Source organism: Polistes fuscatus, unplaced genomic scaffold (genome assembly GCF_010416935.1).
Source record: "Polistes fuscatus isolate 324 unplaced genomic scaffold, CU_Pfus_HIC Scaffold22, whole genome shotgun sequence".
NCBI lineage: Eukaryota > Metazoa > Arthropoda > Insecta > Hymenoptera > Vespidae > Polistes > Polistes fuscatus.
Genome location: NW_025113099.1, coordinates 1,641,349 through 1,663,794, shown reverse-complemented (window position 1 = coordinate 1,663,794; position 22,446 = coordinate 1,641,349). Strand labels below are relative to the sequence as shown.

At 33.0% G+C, this 22,446-nt stretch overlaps 1 protein-coding gene across 2 annotated transcripts in view; it reads right to left on the bottom strand.

Moving 5' to 3' along the window:
- Positions 1-22,446, bottom strand: part of LOC122518013 (leishmanolysin-like peptidase) — a 330,144-nt gene that overhangs the window by 5,242 nt on the left and 302,456 nt on the right. For both annotated transcript variants that reach the window (XM_043636656.1, XM_043636658.1), the window contains exons 5-7: positions 9,162-9,273; positions 7,271-7,452; positions 3,006-3,209 (exon numbers count right to left, since the gene is read on the bottom strand). In XM_043636656.1, the coding sequence (XP_043492591.1) occupies positions 3,006-3,209; positions 7,271-7,452; positions 9,162-9,273 (498 nt within the window). The remainder of the gene's footprint in view (positions 1-3,005; positions 3,210-7,270; positions 7,453-9,161; positions 9,274-22,446) is intronic.

The window sequence follows — 22,446 nt, the reverse complement described above, 5'->3', positions numbered from 1 at the left end:
ATAAAAATAGTCAAATAACTTTTTATTTGTCATATATATGTGGGATGCGAGCACCTCCAGGCCAAACACTTAAGTAGGCGTTCGTGAGGAGATTGGACGGTGGGCCCTGGATAGCTCAATTGGTTAAAGAACAGTTGCCCGGAAAGTGGAAGATCCGGGTTCGAGTCCCGGTCCAGTCTGTCCGACGGCCCAATTTTTTCACGAATCCTACATATATAATCGTTCATGATATGTTTGTACGATTAATCAATGAAAATTATTTGAACATCTCGAATAATATTAGTTTGGAATCGTTTAGGCTAATTTTCAATGAAACGTGTAATCCGGCATTATTAGGAGAAAAAAATAATTGAAGAATTGATAATAGGTATCATAGTACATGACAGGAATACAATGGTGCCGTTTCGAAAGTCGATTAAAAATCTCTGGAGATTTTTGCAGAGAGTAATTTAAACGCAGTATTCCTCATGGCTTCTCTTTCTCTCTTTCTTTATTCCTTTCTTTCTCTTCTTTATTTTTCGCACAGAATGATTGATACAGCACGGTAGTAGAAAGCTGTTTTCGACAGCAAGCCAGCCATCGCTTTTCATATTTCGACATGACGGATGTATACGTGAATGGTCATTTCACGGAGTACGAACACGAGGTGAAAAACATTATTACGTTTGACTATATACTCTTTTCTATCTATCTATCTATCTATCTATCTATCTATCTTGTTCGTTTATATCTTGGGACGTTTACGAAATAATGGAAGGCTAGTAGAAAATGGAACAATATCGATCCGGTGCCAAAGATTTGTTTTTTTTCTTTAAACAAATCATTCCGTTGACAAATTAAAAAATTACGCTGACAATGTTTCGTTGTATTGCATCAAGAATACGAAATATTTCGAATAATTTGTTGTACAACAATTGAAAGAATAAAACAGAGATGTAGAGAATCCGTTCAGCACTTTTCTTGGGAATTAAACACGCACAGGAGTGGTGGTAGCTGGTTTTATTGTTAAGTATCGATAGAAAATCATAAAACTTTCTTATTTAAGAGAGAACTGATTACATTTAGGGGCACAAGATTTATCGGGCCGAAAGAATTCCAAGAATTAGCGAGAGATTGGATATCTAAAAGTAATTTAGAAAGCATCCAGTGTAATATGAAAGATCGAAGGAAGAACAGTTTCAAATTTTAACAAGAATCGAACACCACGCTGATCTTATTGTTACAGGATAAGAGAATACATCTTTAATTATTACTAATTAAACTCGTGTTTTTCTTATATTACCTATTTCTATTCTAACGTGGAAATTTGGAAGATTAGGTTCTTATAATCAAGCAAGGTGAGAAAACGTGTGCACGTGTGCATGCACGTATGCATGCACGTATGCATGCACAGTACGGGAAGTAAAGATTATTTTAACGATCGTACGAACATAAACGTTGAATTTAATAATACGACTTGTGTGTGCGTGTTGTTCTTTGAAAAATTTGAATTTTTTGATTAATCTCGTAAAATATAATATTCATTCGAAAGATCATTTTCTTTCGATCAGAATCATATGAGAAATGGTACGATGCAGGAAAGATAGTAAAAAATCAATCGGATAAATATTTACTTGGATAATAATTTTCTTTCGATATCGAAGAACAATAGACGACTAATTTCATTTTCCTCGTGGTATATTAACGGAGCTCGGTTTTATGATTTCTTTTTCTTTTCTTTTTTTCTTTTTTTTCGTAAGAATATATCCAACGTGGTTTCATTAAAATATATGATAACGAAAGATGAATTTTTGTTATCGTGAGAAAAATTGGAAAATATTTTTGTACGATCTTTAAACGTATTGGATGAAAAATATTAAAAAAGCATAAACGTCAAGAGATAAGAAAAGGGTTGGATTTGTAAATGCAACGAATGTAAATAATGAGAAAGAAAATAGAACTAAAAAATGAAATGTAAATTTTCATAATTACGAGAGACACATTAAAACATATTTTTATAATCCTTTAAGGTGTTAACGGATAACATTAGAAGTGTGTTGAGATTTTCGGAATAAAGGATTGGATTTTAACTGTAACAGATGTAAATAATAAAAACAATAAAAAAAATATGAGAAATAAATTTATCTTATTGCGAAGACAAAAAATCGGAAAATATTTGTACAATTCAAAGTGTTGATGGGGAATATTAGAAGCGTATAGATGTCAGGAATAAAGGGGTTGAATTTTTAAGAGCGACAGGTATGTAAAATAGGAAGGAAGGAAGGAAGGAAGGAAGAAAGAAAGAAGGACACAAATATCAGAGTACAGTGAAAAAAACGTGAAAGGGAGAAAGAGAGTGAAACAAAAAAAGGAAAAAAAAAAAAGAAAAAGAAAAAGAAATGGCAAAAAGCAGGACGGTAGGAACGCGTTCCACGCCGGAACGGTTCGTTATGGTTCGTGGACTGGAAGGGAGTGAAAGGGAGAGAGAGAGGAAAGTTGGAATTTTCCAATTTTAAAGGCAGATACTACACGACGAACATGGTGGCAGAGAACGCAAGAGTAAAGGGTGAGAAAAAGAGGGATGGAAGAATGTCGTCGGGGTTGGATGATGGATCGCTGTAGCCACCGACGACGTTGTTGCTTCTTGTTTCTTTCTCAAAAAACGAGATAGAAACGTAAAAGTAATCTACGATGTCGTCTACGTCTCTTTCACTTCCACTCATATTTTGACATTTCATATATTTTATATTTAGCATATTTATATATATAAGAAGACGAGTTAAAAAGTTTAAAGCTTATATCAAGAGATAAAAGTTTGACCGAAAGAAAATAATTGCTTTTTATGTTAGACTTAAATACTTTTCGATCATCTCACGTACTTTGTTCGTATAGGTTTTCAAGTATAATAAAAACTCGGTTATTTCGAATTTATCATTAAATTTGATCCAATAATTTGACTAATTGTTCATTTGATAAGACAATTATTTGTTAAAAAAATATGAGAATATTTTCGAGAATATACTCACTTTTCATTCAACGGGGGTTTTCCTGTGTCACTTCTTCTCGGCGTTCTAGGTTCACCATTTTCATCCCTGTAAAAGGCGTAAAGACTGACGGAGAAACCTAACGCGTGAAGAATTTCGTGTTTCACGGTGCTCAATAATGTTTCCAGTTCCTGAGGCTTCGTACTAATACTACCAGGGCAAAGATTTGCGTGTCCTGCGATCGGTCTAAAAAGAAAATTAAAAGTATATTAATACAATGTTTACATTGTCAGTCTATGGAACGTCGAGAATAAAACATAAAAAATATTCGATTATTTTTGGTAATTTTTAAATTTTATTTCCCATTTGCATATTAATTTTGTTATTTTTATTTGTGTGACTCGATGATATATTTGAGCCGTTTATTTTGAAAGTGGCCTAACTCCATATAACCTTAAATTGAGATATTTGAAGGTTTGCGTTTCAATGCAATTAAAAATATACGTAAAGAATAACAATGAGTTATGTTGCTTAGGTGTATCTAAAGGTGTTAAATTTACAGTTCCTGTTAAAATAATGGCAATTATTAAGTGAATAATATGCGTTTTCTTACCAAGAATGGAGTTAGGCCACTTTCAAAATTAACAACCAGACTCGTTATAAAATTTGAAGGAACCGAAGTCCATTCAACATAATTTAAGATGCTTCGAATTGCGAAAAAACAATACTTATTTTATTTTACATATCTTTATAACACTTTAAAAACATAAATTATGCGATTAAAAATATTTTTTACAAACATAAATTACAAAACAATTTTCTACTCATCTATATTTTGTGTATGTGAAAGGGATTTAAAGAAATCATGATGTTCCGGTGGTATATATCGTAATAAGTCAATTATGTCCTTGAATTTTGCGGTTGTAATTTGTCTTATATTTTTATACAGTGGTGTCAATACAATATTTTCGAACTTTCTTGGTCTACCCCGACGTGGTATTAAATTCAGGACTTTCAAGTTTTCGTTCTCATTCGTTGATGTCTTACAGAAAATCTTATTCATTTTTGACAAAACGCATCCAACATATTTTTAACCAGTTTATTGGTTCTCCGTTAGAATTCTTTACCCTTTTAAAAATTGCGTCTTCTAATAATTTTGTTGATACAAAATCTTCTTGTCTCATTTCATGTATATAAAGTTATTACCTTTCCGACACTTTTTGATAATATTGTAATACTCTCGGGGGACAAACAGTAAATTATTTTTTTTTAATGCCATTTCTACCACACCAAAATCTCTACTCCTAATGGAGTTAGGCCACTTTCAAAATAAACGGTTCAGTGATTCAACTAACTCTGAAAACTTATGTGTCCAGAATGACCGTATTTACTCGGAATATAAAAAATCTTAAATGCTTTATTGATAGATAATTTGAAGCTGTACATGTTACCGTGGGTAACTGGAAATAATTGACAAATGGAGTTAGGCCACTTTCAAAATAAACGGCTCATATATATTATACATATTCAATATTTACTTGTTTTTTAATAAATCTGTAGTTACTTTCTGGACAATCGAATATATGTAGTTTTATCATAGCAAAAAAAATAGGAAAATAAAAGAAAGAAAAAAAAAAGGAAGTAAAGAAAGAAAAGTTTTAAGAGTCGAATTCGATATATTATTCGTGACACGTGCCACTGACGGATGAATTCAATTCACTTTCGATCGATCGAAGGAAGAAATCGTAATGCTTTTGAAATATTCACGGAAGTTTGATAGATTGCTTTGGAAATATTAAATCACGTGGAACGTTCGATTCTCTTCTTTCATTTCTATGCGTCCTTTTAAACCGGAGGTAGATATATATTGTCGAAGAGTAAAAGCTTCTCAATGAATAAATCGCGAATTGAAATTTTCTCGCGACTAACGTATTCCTCAATAATTTGTTTCTCCGCTGTATATAATCGATACGGGTTTTTCTTTCTAAAGGAATATCGAGGTAAAAGAGAAAACGTTAATTAAGTTGGTCGGCGAATAAATTCCCGTTATGTGAAACAAGAAATACTTCGATGTTTATTATTTGCTTCGTTCGTTTCATTTTACTGTTAGCGAGAAATTTAATTTTTTTTTATCTTTTTTTTGTTGTTGTTGTCTTCTCTCTCTTCTTCTTTATACTCTCGTGTAAATACGCGTTCATACATTTATTTATAGAAGGTATTACAAAACGATTGAATATTTCACGAGGTATTAAAATTATAAAAGAATATTCCCAGACAAATTGTTTGATGATAAAAAAAAAATAAAAAAAGAAGAAAAAGCACGGGGTAAAAATAATTTTTACGTAGGATTAAACGTTCGATAAACGTTTCAAGGCCGCGTCAATTTTTTTTCTTCACAATTGACTCTTGTATTTTTATTTTATTTATAATACAACGGTGCGAGTTGGCGGGTGGGTGGTTGGACGGATTGAGATAACTCGACCTTGAAATCATCTCTGTTCAATCGATACAAAAATTATTGATCATTTTTGATATACTTCTTTAGATAATACAAAATTTTGCATCAATATTTTCTTCGTAACATTGATTTCTCGTGAGATGTTCTATTGTTAACTTTAGAGTGAAATATTTTTGATAATAAATGCATAAATATATTACAACACGATGGAGATATTTCATTTACGTCGAATGCATAAACGTAAGTCCGTTTTAGAGGAACAGTGCCGACACAAAGCAACGTCTGGCACCATCGCTAACAGAATTGATAAACGTGTGAAGCTTGTTCTAAGCTGAAGATGAAGGAATAATTTTATGAAATTAAATAAAGAAAGAAGCAGAACGCGGAAAAATTCTGAAATCAATAAAATAAGACAAATAAAAATAATTAAAAATCAAAAGAAAAACGAACAATCGTTGTAAGAAAAAAAAATGCTTTTATAAAATTAATCGAATAAAAATTCGTGATAATAAATACAAAAATCTATCGAATTTCAAATTAATATTCAAACTTTTACGAATTATAAGTTTAATATAAATCGTTTAAACGAATTCTTGGATATTCGCGGAAACGAGTATGAGAGAGAATTTTGAAAGTGGTCGGGAAATTTGAATTTCGCACGTTCGAGGATGAAGAAAGGAAAAAAAAAAGGAATAAAGAAACTAGAGAGAGAGAAGGAAAATCAGTGGAAGGAGATAAAAGTGGGTAGCGAAGCGTACGTGGTCTATATTGAAAAATATTCAATTTCAATAAAGTGGTGTTACATTATAACTCGAATGCGCGAATCGATCATCGAAAAATATGAACGGTTCGAGAGAGAAAAAAAAAGATATAGACATGTACATATATAGAAAGAGAGAGAGAGAGAGAGAGAGAGAGATGCAATGACAAAAAGAGAGAGACGGGTGTAAGGTGGGGGTGGGGGTGGGGGTTTAGAGGGGGGTTGGAAACGCGAGATAGTGGACAATACGCGTTCGCATCTGCCTTGCAAATCGGAGTGAATATTTAAATTCGGCGTATCTATCAAACGTAGCAAATCGTTCCCCAGCTAGATTCTATGTAACACCGGAGGGCTCGCTTTAAGCGACGGTGATTAAATCCGAGGGCAAAATTTCATTCAACGTTAGGTTACATCGTTGAAAGTGAAAAAGAGTACTTCGTTTATTCATTGTTTACGAGTACTCTTTTGTAAGCTTTCAAATTAGGTATTATATATATATTCTAAATATATAATTCTTTGTCACGTAAGCAAAATAGGGGTATATCGTGATGATTATAAAAAAATATTCTTTCGATAGGTACACACGTGTATAAGTATTTCAATTTTGTCTTTCTTTTTTTTTAAAATAAATATTATCTCTTTTATTCGTGTTCTATGTAAATGGTCGGAGAAACATTGTTTGTAATCGGTATTGTTTGTAGTTTTAATTATTCATGGAAAAAATTCATTCGCGTTCTAAGCTCGTTTGCATTTTTATAAAACAATAGTTCGTAGATTAATTTTTACGATGATAACGTGAAACGGGGCGGCGGGGTGGGGGTGGGGGTTGGGCTTATCGTTGTTTCGTCTAAAAAAAAAATATATTTTATACGGGTATATGATAAATGTAAAATACTTATACACGTATAGAGAACATAACTTAAGTAGGCATTCGTGAGGAGATTGGACGGTGGGCCCTGGATAGCTCAATTGGTTAAAGAGCAGTCGCCCGGAAAGCGGAAGATCCGGGTTCGAGTCCCGGTCCAGTCTGTCCAACGGCTCAATTTTTTCACGAATCCTACATACATGTATAGAGAAATGCAAACTCACCGATCCAATGCAGCTTCCTGTTGACAGTGAGCAGCATAAGCAACCGTCAATCCCTTGTGACATCTCTCGGTTTGCATGGCGGACACATAAAATACAAAGTCCGCGCCGTCGATTCCGGGACCGGCTTTACTTCCTTCCGCCACTTGACAATTGTGACCCGTTGCGTTGCAAATTCTACACACCTGCGATCGCAAAATTCAAGGTATCAACGCGGAAATTCGCGCCTTCCGCTTGAGAGCCCGATCGAGAGAGTTAGTCGGGCTAATAAATATTCATCGTCGATATCGGTTTCTCGATAATTCATTTCTAAAACGCGCTTGTTATCGGAGAAATTTAATCGACATTAAATTAGATATTATACTTCTCTCTTCAACGATTTAGGATCAACAATAATAATAAACTTTTGAATATTACTATTATTTATTACTATTATATTATTATTTATTTTATATATATTTTATATATTTTAATATTTTATATATTTATTTTTATATATTATTTAATCGTGTTTCTTTTTTTTTTTCTATACGTAATTATATTTTTTTTCGTGAATAATTATTTTTTTCATTTAATCCACCATATATATTGTAATTGAGTTTATTTTTATCGTTATATAGTTTGGTATATATATATATTCAGAAAATTCATTAAAATTCGTATTAAATTAAAAAAAAAACATTTTCTTGAGTAAATAACGTTCGTTAGAATATGAAAAAAGAAAAACGAGATTAATAACAAGCTGCTGTGTAATATTACAGCGTTTATTAAATCAGTTTTCTTTTTCTATTACCATTTAACGTAGCAAAGTTTTCCTCCTCCCTCCTCCCTCTCCCTATACACAAAATTAATATTTAATTTATCGATGACATCGTAATTGAATGTTTCGTTCTATGGAAGAACAATTTATCAAATTGCACGGGTGCCTATTAATATTCTCTTTAAAAAAAGAAAAAAAAAATAAAGAGAGAAAGAGAGAGAGAGAGAGAGAAAAAGTAATTTGTTAGAGAAAGCGAACCGGAATAGAAAAATAAAAATAAAAATAAAAATAAAAATAAAAAGAAAATGTATGTTTTAGTATAGCTTACAACACTCACAAAAACGTTTCGAAATTCGATCTCACGTCAGTCGAGTTTAGGTAATTCGGGGGAGGGGAGAATAATAGTGATCGGGGGGTGGGAGGAGGGGGGAGTAATGTATAAGCGAAGAAGAAAGATCTCGCGAGATGAAAGCTCATAAATAAGTACTCGGATGATGCGATCGTTCGAAGTAGGATAGTGGTGTTGGTGATGGTGGTAGATTACGTTATCCATTAGAGTTACGGGGTATAATGGTGTAGTAGAGCGAGGGTGGGGGTAAATAATTTTGCGTTGAGTTCGTTAATCTCTCTCTCTCTCTCTCTCTCTCACTTTTTTTGGATGCAAAAGAGATAATAATTCGTCTTGAATTTTTCTTATGCCCAATTAACGTCGGTTACCCTTGACTTCTCTCTTCATTTACGATTTTGCGATAAAAGATTTGATTTGATCGAAAGGTAATAGAAAAAGGAATTGAAATATAAAAGTTTGTAAAGTAAAAACACATATATCTTCGATAAAATATATAATTTTGATTTGAAGAATTGTTATATTATTTTTTGTTTTTAATTTATTTGGTTATCCCAATTTGTTTGAATTATTTCCAATCGATCGATTTGAAAATTAGAATTCGATTAGTTAGACGTATAATATATATATATATGTGTATTGAAAGTAGTTAATATCGCGATTGATTAGTCAGCAGAATTTAGTTTGAAATCGTAATGAGAGGCTGGCTTCTATATTCGCGTTTCGAGAAGATCATAAATTAGTGGGTTAATTAACGTTACTTCCCAAGGTAATGAGTAATTACTTACGTCAAGATGGTCCTCTGGGACGACCACCTCTCCGCACATGGTAGTGGAACGACAAGTATCTATGCAGTGAGTGTGATGATCTTGCACGAAAACTTGACTACTCTCGCATTTCCTGAAACAATTTAATCAATATGATTTAATATATTATTATTGCTTTGATTAGATATTCAATTAAACGAAAAATTCATGATTTAAAATAAATAAAATTATTTTCAAGATAGTCGATTAAACGATATTATACCCTATATATTATAATTACGATCGAAATATTATTATAATAATTTAAACAAAATAAAAATAAAAAAACAAAAATCACACGAAAGATAAATTAAGAATTAAGTTTCTTTTGGATAAAAGAAAATGACTGGGTTTTAATTGAAAGAATGAGAGAAGCAATAAAGGGTGAGAATAATAAGAACAGTGAGGAGGAGGAGGAGGGGGAGGGTGACGAGGAATGTAAGGTATTAGAAAGAGAAAGAAATATATATATTCGTGTTGAACGATAAGCGATAAGAAAAAACATTTACGGATTATCGATCTACGTTTTGCAGAAAGGAAAGTGCTGTTGCTTGCTTGCTTGCATGCTGCTGCTGCTGCTGCTGCTACTATTTCTGCCTCTTTGATCTTATTGTCCCGTTCTCGAGTTTTCTCTGGTATTGTCTCGTGTTCTTTCACGTTGAGAATTTATTAAAGAGACTGCTCTTTCCTTACATTTTTTCTCTCTTTCTTTCTTTATTTCTTTCTTTATTTCTTTCTTGCTTTCTTTCTTGCTTTCTTTCATTTTCTTTACCTTCTTTTTTTCACGAACTCTCTCGAATAGATCTTAGAGACATTCGCGTTCGAGAAAGAAAAAGCCGATTCTTAATTAAGACCTTAATTAAGCTTCTTATCCGAGAAATTCGAAGTTTATGTAATACGAACGACTCTCGAGTTCTCTAAAGTCGATAATTATAATCGAGACAGTCAAATAAATTCTTTCGTACGTAGGAAATAGTTTCTTTAGATCTTTCTCGACTTTTATTTACCGATCATTTTCTTCGTAATATTCTATGAGAAAAGTTTAAAGAATTATCATGCAAAATTTGATCTTTAAATTATATTTTCAATTGAGAGATTAAATGCAATTGAAGATAAAATTCAATTAAATTTAATATTTCTATACAGAAATTGATTAATAAATTAATTAAGTATGATTAGGTTTTATTCAATTTTCATTTCTATTCGATGTTAGAGCCAATCAGAACGGATAGTTTGTACGAGTCGGTATTTTTTTGAAATAATAAAGTGATATTTTTATTAAAGTGATTATAAGATAGGTCATATTCATAAAGAGAAAAAAAAAGAGAGAAAGAAAGAGAGAGAGAGGATCGATGCGTAACTGGGATATCTTTCGATGGGTCGAAAATGGCTGCTATGGGACGATATTGACCAGAGGGTGTATACTTTTATAGGATAGAAGTAAGTATACAGTATATACTCAGAAAAGGATGGCGGTTGAGCCAAAGGAAAAGAATAAAGAGGACTCCAGGGAGGAAAACGGACACAGTGGAAGTACTATTAGAAGAGGAGGAAAAAGAGAAAGAAGGAAAAGGTGCACTTCGCTAAATAAACGTCCTAGCTAGCTCGTGTTTGAGGACTTCTAAAGAGACATAAATGTTACAACCTCAATTGTCTCTCAATGTACATATAATATCGTAGTATCAATTTATATATATATATATATATTTTTTTTTATTAACTTACAAACATGTTAACAGATAATTTTGTTAATATTTATCTTATACTTCAACTACTCGTATTTCTCGTAAATTTATAATATATTTATTTATTTACTAAAAGAAAATTAATTGAAGTATATAATAAAATTCTTTTTTTTATATAAAGCTTAGGTTATTTCGTATAAGATATAGATTCTTAATGAATTCATTGAATTATACTGTTTAATGATACAATATAGATAACCGAATAGATCGATATTTTACGAATATACATTTCCAATATTTCATCATCTTTAAGGTTATTAACTAATAACGAAGTACTTCGCATTTGAATCGATCATTTGATTAATAACGAATGCATTTGGATATATCATACATATTTGACGTATTCGATTACTTTATTATGTATGACACTCTACATGAGTGAACGTAGTGATTTGTACCAGGGTTCGAGTAAAATCACGATTTGTGAGACACAGATATGTATTTTCAATTTGCGACGAACTACGCTTCGAGCTTTATGATTACGTCATCATAAATATTTTCATTAATAGAGAGAACGTATCGCGTTGTTTGCGCAAAGGCACAGATGATTTCGAATATATTCAACAGTTCAAATGATTTTCAATATACTGCGTTTAAATTACGCTAAAGGAATCTTCTTGTTTTTCGTATAAAAACGTTAATCTTTAATGAAGGAGTTTCATCCATATACCGGGTGAATCATTTCAAACGATCCAACTGAATAATATAATTATTATACGCGGTTTGAAAATGAAAACTCGTCGGATGAAATGAATTTAACGTAATCCTATGTTAATCATTTTTGTTTAGGTGAACTCGTAGAGTACATACGAACGTTCATTTCATTTTCTCAAATAGAATGAGATACATCACGTATCTAACGAGCTCTACTGAAATTATTATTATTACTCCTTTTAAAATTTCTTTTTACGTCAAGGACTCGAATTTCAATGGATTTTCTCGGACACATTTATTTTCTATCAACGATAGTAAATTTTATTTATAAACTATTATTTTATTTTATATATAAATTATATATCAACGATAGTAAATTTTATTTATAAATACCTATTATTTAGATAATATAGTAAACGAGTTATTTAGGTAAGCCTGTTTTAAATGGTTCACCCGGTATACATACTTAATAGTAAGTAAGAAAAATCATAGGTATATATATATATCTGATATAATGGGTAAAAAGTTCATCACATTTGGAATTTAATTAGAAGGGAAAAGGGATACGGGAGTAGTAGATCGTAAAGTAAATTGCTTTAATTAAAATCGATGCCGGGGTACGTTGGCAGTGGCACAGTGTAGTGGTGTTGACGGTGTCGGTGGTATCGGTAAGAGTTCAGAGTTACGCACAAAAATAAAAAAGGGCCAAAAAAGAAAAAAAGGGACGAATAAAAATCGGGGGGAAAAAGAAAAAAAAAAAACGGGATTTCGAATTTGAACTTAAACCGGGAATCTCACTTTGATTCGGGAAGAATTCTTAAAGCGTATACGATTAAAAATCTAATTTTGTTCGGACTATTAGGATACGATTATTAAATTCCTCCCCCGTCGTACTTTGAAATTTCGTTCGTTCGTTCGTTCTGGAGAAACTTTTAATTATTACGCTTTCTGAATCGAGAAGCTTTTGAACAGAAAGAAAGAAAGAAAGAAAGAAAGAAAGAGAAGTGACATCGAAAAACTTTCATTAACTCTCGGGAAAACACTTGAAACAAAATTAGTAACAAACTATGACGTAATAATAACAATTGTTTGTTCGATGCAACGATGATCATGATAAACGAACACTTCCTATTTTTTATTTTCCTACTTTATTATTTATCATTATAGTATTGTATTTATTTTTTTTTTATTTATTTATTTTTTTTTTATATTATAAATAATCGAATATGAGCACAGAATAATATAAAAGATTAATATCGAAGGTAACGTTTAGCGAGTAAACTTTAAACGGCCAGCAAAAAGATTTGCCAAGTGTTATTTCTACGAATCGAATGAGAGAGAGAGAGAGAGAGAGAGAGAGAGAGAGAAAAAAGGTTTTCACCCTTCAAATCTTATCCCCATTTTATCGAGACAATTTTATACGAGGGTTAGTAGTGACTAGGCTCGATGGAAGTAAGATTCTCTAAGAAACTTGGGGATCCTTTTCGGTTTCTTCTCAACGGAAGACAAACTCACGTAATTTTCTTCGATAAGCCGATATCGCGTCGACTTCTGGAGAGACTCCTTGAAATTGTAAGATTCTATCTCGACGCGAATTTATCTCGATGGAAAGAGAGAAAGAGTGAGAGTGAGAGTGAGAAGAGAGAGGAAAGCCTGGAAAGAGAGGAGGCCTTTTTCTACTTTCAGTTGCTACTCGTCTCGTATATTCTCTTTGAGACCGGTTCGTGAGGGTAATGTTCCGTAGATTTCTTTCGTCTATGTGTGAATGTATGTATCTATCTATGTATGTATGTATGTATTGATGTACGTATGCATGTAGAATAGAAGGAACCAAAAGAAAAGTCGAGGAAGAGAGGGAGAGAGAGGGAGAGGGAGAGGGAAAAGGAAAAGAAAAGGTGCTTGATGCTGAAGAAGAAGGGGACATACTCTAAACGAAAACGGTAAATTGCCTGGAAACCGCTCGAGTATTTACAGAGGACGTTTTCTTGCTATGAACTAAGCCGCTCAATTCCAAGACTTCCGATCCAAGTCCCCCTCCCACCTCCCCCTCCCCTCATCCCCGCCATTTACCCAAATCGAACTCCTAAATCTTACGAAATTTAAGCCCTATTTTTCTTCAATGGCCTCAACCCAGAGACGCGACACTGCTTTCCTATCTATTGTATTTAAAAGTAAGTGTCATCAAATTTTGCGTTATTCGTGAATTGATATTATCTTCAAATTAGAAATAATCGTTTTTTAAAGACTCGTTCGCGTTTTATCGAATACAATTTTCAAATTAGATATCATTGAAGATATATATATATGTGGGATGCGAGCACCTCCAAGCCAAACTTAAATAGGCATTCGTGAGGAGATTGGACGGTGGGCCCTGGATAGCTCAATTGGTTAAAGAGCAGTCGCCCGGAAAGCAAAAAATCCGGGTTCGAGTCCCGTCAGTTTCAACGGCCCAATTTTTTTCACGAATCCTACATATATATATAGGACTTGTATTAAATTTAGAATAAAAATGTAATCGTAAGAATTAATAATAATATACTCGGAAAGATTTAGGAATTTTTGATTGAGTAGTCAAAGTATTAATTGTTATTAATATTCGAGTATAGAATATATTTGTATTAAATGTAAAATCGTCGTAAATCTTTTCAGATCCCATCGTGTGTATCCGGTAAACGTGATAATACTATGTAGAGCCATATTTTAGGTATCTCTTTTTAAAGATTTAAGAAGGAAGTTCGTTCTAGCACGAAAAAGCTAGCTTCGATATCGATATCGATGGCACCACCTCATCGTCGTTGTCGTCGTCGTCGAAAACTTGAAAATCCGGATCGCTCAGCTGCTTTTATCCGACTCACCGAGCGTAATTTCTTTGTAATCCGCGAAGGAAGAGAGGTTCTTTTCCCGAGCGTGGAGAAAAATTCTTCAGCTCGGAGGAAGTGGCGGTAGGATAGGTGGGTGAAAAGTGTTCGGAAAGCTTCTTCCTTCGAAGTTCGTCGTTAGCTTAAAAGAGCAGAAGCGAGCTTTTCGAAAGCATTATCACTCGAGCTTGCACTTACTTCAAGCTTGCAGCAACATCGACTCGACGATGCTGCTACTGCTGCTGCTGCATTCTGCTGCTGTTACTGCTTCTTTTGGATTTGTCCTTGGTGACACGCTTTCTGCATTACCGAGAAGATTCGCGTTGAAGGAAGACTTCTCACGGATGTCTTCCTCCTCCTCCTCCTCCTCAACCTCCTTCTCATCCTCCTCCTCTTTTATTTTTTCCCTTTCATACCTTTTTTTTTTTTACAAACTTTTACTTTTGTTTTATCGCTAACCATTCGCGAATTCATCCGATAATAATCTTGCCGTTCGAACTTTTCAATGTTGCGTCAAATTGCCTGTTGTACTACTTAATGCTTAAACTATTGAAGTATTTAAAACCGCTTCCTGATTTCTTGGCGCTTCAACAACTACCAAAGTACGAGAGATAATTGAAAAGTTCGTTACTTTATTCCATTTAATACACCATTTACAATACAAATTTTATTACTAAAAGGGACGCATATTCTAATGTGGAAAAGAAAAAATAATTAGTAGTTTTAATAATAGTAGTAGTAATAATAATTTACTTCAGTTAAACAGAGCCAAAAAAGTAAGATTAATTTAAAATTGTTTTTTTTTCTTTTTAAAGTATTAAATTTTTTTATCATAGAATATTTAATAAAAATAAAAACACAAACAAATTAGTATTTAAAATTAGTTCCTGATTTGTTTTGTTTACTGACAATTATAGAAACCATAATTATTAAAAGAGATTAGGATCATTCATTATCGTTTTGAAAGAAACGTTGTAAAAAGTGCAGTTCCAGAGTTTGTTTCGTTCAAATATTGAATGCATAGTTTAGGGTAGTGTATTTCTAGGATGTCAGAGAATAATCCTTTACTTCGTAATCGACAAAATATTCAAGAAATTGCGTATTATTAATTTGGCCTGTAACGAGACGGTGGAAGATTTACGACCTTTCAGTTCAAGTGAGAAGCTTGGACTAAAGCTCTCCCTGTTTTAGCGGTTAACACCAATACTGTGGTATAAAAAGCGTGGCATAAATTGTAGCATGTGTGTGTGTGTGTGTGTATGCATGTATGTGTGATAAGGGAAGAGAACGAACGTGTGATAGTTCTCGGAGTTGTTGACCTTTGCTTATGCATGTGGGTTCGAGAAAAGTGGACTTCCTGGAATCGACATTTCTTAAAACTACAAATTCATTCAATTGTTATCTAGAATTATTCAAACAAAGAGTGCAATAAAAATAGGAACAATAAATATCGAAAGGTTTCCAAGTGCTTTTTTTTTATTATTTATACTCGTAGCTAATTCAATTGCAGTATTGCAGTATAATTTAATTGACTCATTGATCATATTTTTATTCAATTTGATTTATTTGATTATTAAAGTTGACTATAAAATATTCTTTAATAGAATTTTTCAATAGAACATTGACACCACCAATAGTCATTAACGAAAACAGAATTGAAAGTCTGGGAAGGAAGGAAAGATAGAAAGAAAGAACTACGATAAAGTAAAAATAATTTGTTTATTTAATTATAAAACAATAAAATCATGAATTTGTCGGTATTATTCGGGATGGAATAGGAACGATAACTCGTATCAAATGACAGAATACCAAAGAGGATTATTCGAATCTCCATAAATCGTTCACAAAAGAGAACGCGATTTGGAAAGAGGTTAAACGTGGGGAGGAGGGGGGAGATAGGGGGAGATAGGGGGGTGGCGTTGGAAGGCGGCAAATCGAAGGGGAGAAATTTATACGCGAGCAAACACGCCGGTCCCCCCCGTTGTGCACTGGCCTTTTCCCCCGATTTCTGAATTATTGATTACGATTTGCGTTAGGCGAGTTTTACGCGGGAATCAGTTTGTGTATATGTGTGTAGGTGTACGCGTATGTATACTAGCCAGTAGTAGTTCTTCTTTGGAGTTGGAAAAAATTTAAACAACAACGAAAAGCTAACGAAAAAAAAAAAAAATATTAAATAAATAATAAAAAATTGTCCTGATTCGTAACACGACACGCATATCGTGTCTGATGCCCGATTTAGAAACGATGGAATCGTATACTATCCGTTCCGATGTGAAATTTATCGACGACGATACGCTCCGACGGTACGTGACGTTGCATTTATATTCGAGATATCATGAATTTCTATAGATATATTTTAAACTATAAGAGTAGAGAGAGAGAAAGATGGAAGGATAGAAAGAGTAACCAAAAAGAAATGGAAAAAAGAAAAGGATTAAAGTGTGTCTAAGTGTATATGTGTGTGTGTGTGTGTTGGAAGAGGAGGAACGTAGGGTTGGGAAATAAAATAATTAACTAGTACTTTAATCGAGTAAAAGCTTATGCGTGACCTGGTTAAAGTACTCGTCGTCTCATCACATTCAGTCGGTTTTAGTCTCGTCATTCCACAGACGACGACGACTACGACTACGACGACGACTATTTTTCTATAAGCTTGGAAATATGCTACTCTCTTTTCCACCTTTCGTTTTTTCTTCCCACTCCTACATCTACCCAACGTGTTCTTTTTTTCATCTCTCTCTCTCTCTCTCTCTCTGGCTTTTTATATTTTTTTTTTCATTTTTATTTACGCACGTGTGTGTGTGTGTGTGCGTACTGATATTAACACAAGGGAATGTTAAAGCTGGAAAAAAAAACAGTAACGTCGCTTCCATGGCATCTATGTATATTTATATGTGAAATATTATAGCGTACATAAATTTGCAAGACGCGGAATGACGTTTATGCAGGTGATAGTAAGGTAGTACGACGTATGGTTTAAAAAATAAAAAAAGGAGAGCGAGAGAGAGAGAGGGAAAGAAAGAAAGAAAAGGAAAATCTTGGTATTTTTCCTTTGAGAGTAAAAATCCTGTATGGTAGATTTTCTTTGACTATTTTTCTTTGATACCACAATGCCGTCCGTGCGATAACATCCGTATAGAGAAAACGCTAACGCAAAACTTCTGACGTCTTAAGCATTTCAGAATAGCGCATCTTCTTTGCGAGAAAGATTTATGAATAACGCGTTTTCTACGAGGTATACTTGAAAAGGGAGAATACGGATTGGAGGATTGGACGAAGTTCACGATTTTATATTTATGCATATAAGTATATATATATATTTTTATAACATATCTAACGCAATTTTTATTTCTATTAGAAAAACGTAGATTAATAATGTTCGATAGAAAAATATATATTTCAAATTTATCGAAATCGGAGAATCAATTAATTTTGAAATAATTTAAATATATATATATTTATCTTTCATTTATTAATTTATTTTAATATATTTTTTTAATTTATTAATTTATTATATCTTTAAATAATATATATGTGATGACTGATTTATTTAATAAAATAATAATGATAAGAAATAAAATAAATAAATGAATTGATGTTAGGAGAACTCGTGGTCTGATATATAACGGATACTTACTACTTCCTAGGAATAATTGAATACACTGTCTGACTCGCAATATAGAAAAATATATATTTCAAATTTATCGAAATCGGAGAATCAATTAATTTTGAAATAATTTAAATATTATATTTTTAAGTAATATATATATATATATATGATGAGACTGATTTATTTAATAAAATAATAATGATAAATAAAAGTTTATTAATTGATGATAGGAGAACTCGTGGTCTGATATGTAACGGATAGTTACTACTTCCTAGGAATAATTTAATACACTGTCTGACTCGCAATATAGAAAAATATATATTTCAAATTTATCGGAATCGGAGAATCAATTAATTTTGAAATAATTTAAAAATATTATATGTTTAAATAATATATATGATGAGACTGATTTATTTAATAAAATTATAATGATAAGAAATAAATAAATAAATGAATTGATGTTAGGAGAACTCGTGGTCTGATATGTAACGGATACTTACTACTTCCTAGGAATAATTGAATACACTGTCTGACTCGCAATATTAAATAATTCCGAATAATGATATATTTGTAACGTTTATAAATACTATACTCTAATACATGTTACATACAAACACACACACACACATACACACGTGAACGAACATAAGGTTTAACGAATAAAAAAAAAGAGAAACGAAAAACCTGGAAAAAGACATGCGTACTTGCAATAAATCATTGCAAGGGGCGAATCAATTTTCGTCAGAGTGTCGTTTTCAGTTCAGGACGGAAGTTACATGGCCGGAAGTAAACAGGATAAATGTCCAGTCATCGAGAATAAGATTAATGTGTATTCGAAGAGCGTATCCTACGGCATTACTTGCAAGGACAACGACAGGGAGACAATAAGGAACCGTTCCCGAAGACGAACGTCTTTTCGAACAACGGAAAGACTCTTTTCATCGTTGTTCCTTTAAAAGAGATGACAGGGAAGAAAAAACGAAGCAAAAGAACTATGATCCCGCGATCGATCGACTCCAGGAACATCGTCTCGAATCTTAATCTTTTTTTATTCCATTAAAAATAATATATATATATTTGAGCCGTTTATTTTGAAAGTGGCCTAACTCCATATAACCTTAAATTGAGATATTTAAAGGTTTGCGTTTCAATGCAATTAAAAATATACGTAAAGAATAACAATGAATTATGTTGCTTAAGTGTATCTAAAGGTGTTCAATTTACAGTTCCTATTAAAATAATGGCAATTATTAAGTGAATAATATGCGTTTTCTTACCAAGAATAGAGTTAGGTCACTTTCAAAATTAACAACCAGATTCGTTATAAAATTTGAAGGAACCGAAGTCCATTCAACATAATTTAAGATGCTTCAAATTGCGAAAAAACAATACTTATTTTATTTTACATATCTTTGTAACACTTTAAAAACATAAAGTATGCGATTCAAAATATTTTTTACAAACATAAATTACAAAACAATTTTCTACTCATGTACATTTTGTGTATGTGAAAGGGATTTAAAGAAATCATGATGTTCCGGTGGTATATATCGTAATAAGTCAATTATGTCCTTGAATTTTGCGGTTGTAATTTGTCTTATATTTTTATACAGTGGTGTCAATACAATATTTTCGAACTTTCTTGGTCTACCCCGACGTGGTATTAAATTCAGGACTTTCAAATTTTCGTTCTCATTCATTGATGTCTTATAGAAAATCTTATTCATTTTTGACAAAACGCATCCAACATATTTTTAACCAGTTTATTGGTTCTCCGTTAGAATTCTTGACCCTTTTAAAAATTGCGTCTTCTAATAATTTTGTTGATACAAAATCTTCTTGTCTCATTTCATGTACAATAAAGTTATTACCTTTCCGACACTTTTTGATAATATTGTAATACTCTCGGGGGACAAACAGTAAATTATTTTTTTTTAATGCCATTTCTACCACACCAAAATCTCTACTCCTAATGGAGTTAGGCCACTTTCAAAATAAACGGTTCAGTGATTCAACTAACTCTGAAAACTTATGTGTCTAGAATTACCGTATTTACTCGGAATATAAAAAATCTTAAATGCTTTATTGATAGATAATTTGAAGCTGTACATGTTACCGTGGGTAACCGGAAAAAAGTGAAAAATGGAGTTTGGCCACTTTCAAAATAAGCGGCTCATTTATATATATTTTTTTTTCTACGTAATAAATATTACAAAAGAAAGTATTCTCTCTATACAGAAAATATTAAAAGAGGTACTGGAAAATAATAAAAATTAACATAAAAATTAATTCATTAAATAGAATAGAAAAACTTTAGAAAAATTGTCGGGTTCAACAAAAAGTTTCATTTCGAAAATAAAAGGAAAAAGAAAAAAGGAAAAGAAAGTGTCAACAATTGGATAAAAACTATAAACAAATAATTATTCCCGTCTTTGAGTTTATTTTTTTCATTCGGGCAATTATGAAATATAACCGTCAATGATACTCGCCGGTGAAATTTACCTTTTTATTTTCTTTTTTTTAATTTTCTTTTTAATTTTCTTTTTGTCTTCCTTTGATAATACATAACTAGTATTATACGCCATCGGCATTTGGATTTATATTTCCATTTCGAAATGAAAAGTACACAAACGACGACGACGACGACGAACGACGACGACGTCAGGATTAAAAGAGATAGAGAAAATATCTTGGGGAAAGGATAATGACGCGAAAAAATGTATATAAAAGAGTACGAGAAGTGGTAGGTAGGTAGATAGATAGATAGGTAGGTAGTATCATAACGGGTGAGTAAAATTGGGGCGGGGGATAAAAGTTTGCAATGGGTGGGGCAGGGGGAGGAGGCGGAGGGGGTGGGGAGTGTTGGGGGTGGAGGAGGGATGGGCCCGAGGAAAGATGGAACGTACTGGTGAGTACGTATGCAAAGCTGTTAGTGAATGAAAAGTATGAGGAAGGAGAGGAGGAGGAGTAGGAGGGGTTAGAGGGTGGGGGTATAAATTCAAAGAAAAGCGATTCGAGAAGTCGGTTAATCTACTTTAATGAGGTCTCAAAGAATAGGAGAGAAAGAAGATATGTAAGCGACGTTGGTTACCCTGTTAATCCTCGAAAAGAAAGTTTCGTCTTTAAGAAAACGGTGCTGTAGAATAGAAGAGAAGAGAAGAGAAGAGAAGAAAAGAAAAGAAAAGAAATGAAGAAGAGAAGTGAATCCTTCTTCTTCTTCTTTTTATTTTTATTTTTCTTATTTTTGTAATCTTTTTACCTTCGCGTATTTTCCCTATCTCTCTTTCGTTTATAATCTCTTTTGTTTCGAAAAAAGAAAAAAGAAAACAAAAAAAAGAAAAAAAGAAGATCCTCTTCGCAGTTATTAAAGTAAAATATACGAAGTAGGTGGTGGTGGTGGTGGTAGAGTGGTGGTGTTAATAGCAGTAGACCCGGTTAAACAACATCGTGAAGATTTTTAGATTCGTGTTGGTTGGTTGGGTTGGTTGGTTGGTAATGGTGGTGATGGTGATGGTGGTGGCTTTCGTTCTCGTCATCCGACGACGTGCTGGTAATGACGTCAATTAAGACGCCGTACATCATTATCTCCGTTTTATGAAAGCCATTTCACTTTTCTACCTTGGCACAAGGGGCTGGGGTGGGGGGTGGATGGGGGGTTGTCCCGTTTCTTTCTCTTTCCTTGTTCTTCCCTCTCTATCATTTTCTCGAACGGAAGTGACGTTGGATCGGTAAGAAAATTGGATGAACTGTGAGCGGGGTTAGGAGGAGGAACGGGGTGGGGGGAAGAGAGATAGAATTGGTTGGTTGATCCGTGAATATAATTGCGTATTTCGACGTAATTATTTGCCGACATAATGGCATTCTCTCGGCGTAAAACACACGGCCGAAAGAAACGTTTGCATTTACCTTCCGGATAAGCTCTCCTCGTTCCTTCTTCGAGAGATAATTCTTGAATTGTGTGAGAAAGAGAAAGAGAGAGAGGGAGAAAAAAAAGAAAGTAGGAAGATAGAATGACGCATTGAAATACGTTGGTATTGAAACTGAAAACACCGTCGACTCTGCCGAGATATCCGAGTACAATGCGATGAAAAGGTGTTTTTAAAGCAACTCCTACGGGTATTTATGTACTATCTGTGTATGCATGTAAATGTAAATGTGTATGTGTATGTATGTGTGAGTGAGTGTCTCTATGTAAACGTTCGCACAGTTGGTTCGTACTTCACTCCGAAGCTTGGATCATACCGGCTAGCTAGCTTTTATCGCTAGAACAACGTCGTGATATTTTTTTTCTACCCCCTCCCCCTACCCCCTCCCCTCCTGGCCCCCCCCGTCAAATCCCAGTTTTCCTAATTCGTTTCTCGCTCTATGCGAGTAGAAATATTATGACAAGAAACAAA